This window comes from Octodon degus, unplaced genomic scaffold (genome assembly GCF_000260255.1).
Source record: "Octodon degus isolate 3935 unplaced genomic scaffold, OctDeg1.0 scaffold00102, whole genome shotgun sequence".
Classification (NCBI taxonomy): domain Eukaryota; kingdom Metazoa; phylum Chordata; class Mammalia; order Rodentia; family Octodontidae; genus Octodon; species Octodon degus.
The window spans coordinates 1,272,705-1,273,952 of NW_004524678.1; the positions used below are offsets into that span (position 1 = coordinate 1,272,705).

At 50.6% G+C, this 1,248-nt stretch overlaps 1 protein-coding gene across 1 annotated transcript; it reads left to right on the top strand.

Annotated features, from left to right (window-relative positions):
• Positions 1 to 718: 718 nt before the first annotated feature.
• On the top strand, positions 719 to 1,242 carry LOC101577068 (histone H2A.V-like). Its single transcript, XM_004638740.2, has one exon. It carries the CDS (start codon positions 768 to 770, stop codon positions 1,152 to 1,154), a length of 387 nt encoding a protein of 128 aa, XP_004638797.1. The 5' UTR covers positions 719 to 767; the 3' UTR covers positions 1,155 to 1,242.
• The last annotated feature ends 6 nt before the right edge of the window (positions 1,243 to 1,248 follow it).

Genomic DNA, 1,248 nt, shown 5'->3' on the forward strand with positions numbered 1-1,248 from the left:
TTCGGGAAAGAAGAGTCTCTCAACTTCAGCAAAGGAAGATAAAAGATCTTCCTGCCCCAGAGCTGCAGGAAAGAAGGGGAGGGGGTAGGATGGAATGATGGAATGTAGAATGTTGGAATGGTGGTAGGAGCAGCCTGGGGAGAGGTCGCCTGGAATTAATTTCTCTGGTTTTTATTATTTATTTTTATTTTATTTTATTTTTTATGTGTTTAGTACAGGGTCTACAGTCTCACGACACAGATCGGACTTATAGTGTTCCTCCTATTTTCAGCCTCCAAAGCACTGGGCTGACAGGCAGGGCTGGCACAGCACACCAGGGATGGAACTCCGGTCCCTGCATCTAATTTACTTTTTTATTTTTATTTTTTCATTTTTTTGGTGGCGGGCTCAGCCCACCCTGGGGGCAGGGCTGGCGTGGCATGCAGTGCCAGGGATCAAACACAGTCTCTGTGTTCGTCTAAGCTTGCCAAAGCAGGCACATTAGACCGCTGAGCTATCTCACCAACCCTGGGAATCAATTTCTCTGAGACAAGTTAGAGTGAGAAGTGTTGGTGTTCATTGAAGAAGAAATGGTATTCTGTGCCCTAAGAACCCTGGATACAACCTCTAGGGAGTGATACTAGGTCAGTATCTTAAAATTCTCGACTTGACCTACATTTAGTGAGCTGAAGCCAACTTGGTGTGTTGAGATATTTTTAAAAAATCATAATCGGCGGGGTGGCAGCGGGCGGTGAAGCGGCCGAGCAGAGGCAGAGTCGGCCGAGACTATGGCTGGAGGCAAAGCTGGGAAGGACAGTGGCAAGGCCAAGGCCAAGGCCGTGTCGCGCTCACAGAGAGCTGGGCTGCAGTTTCCTGTGGGCCGCATCCACAGACATCTGAAGACGCGCACTACCAGCCACGGACGAGTGGGTGCCACTGCCGCCGTCTCCAGTGCTGCAATCCTGGAGTACCTCACTGCCGAGGTGCTGGAGCTGGCGGGGAACGCATCGAAGGGTCTCAGAGTCAAGCGTATCACTCCACGTCACTTGCAGCTCGCCATCCGCGGAGATGAAGAGTTGGATTCTCTCATCAAGGCGACTATAGCTGGCGGTGGTGTGATTCCTCACATCCACAAATCTCTGATTGGAAAGAAGGGACAGCAGAAAACCGCTTAGGGTTGTCACCCGCCCTCCACTGCCCTGTCCTTGTACTGTCACCTGGACGGAAGACATCAGTGGGGACACATGACATTTTTAAAAGCAGTTAAAG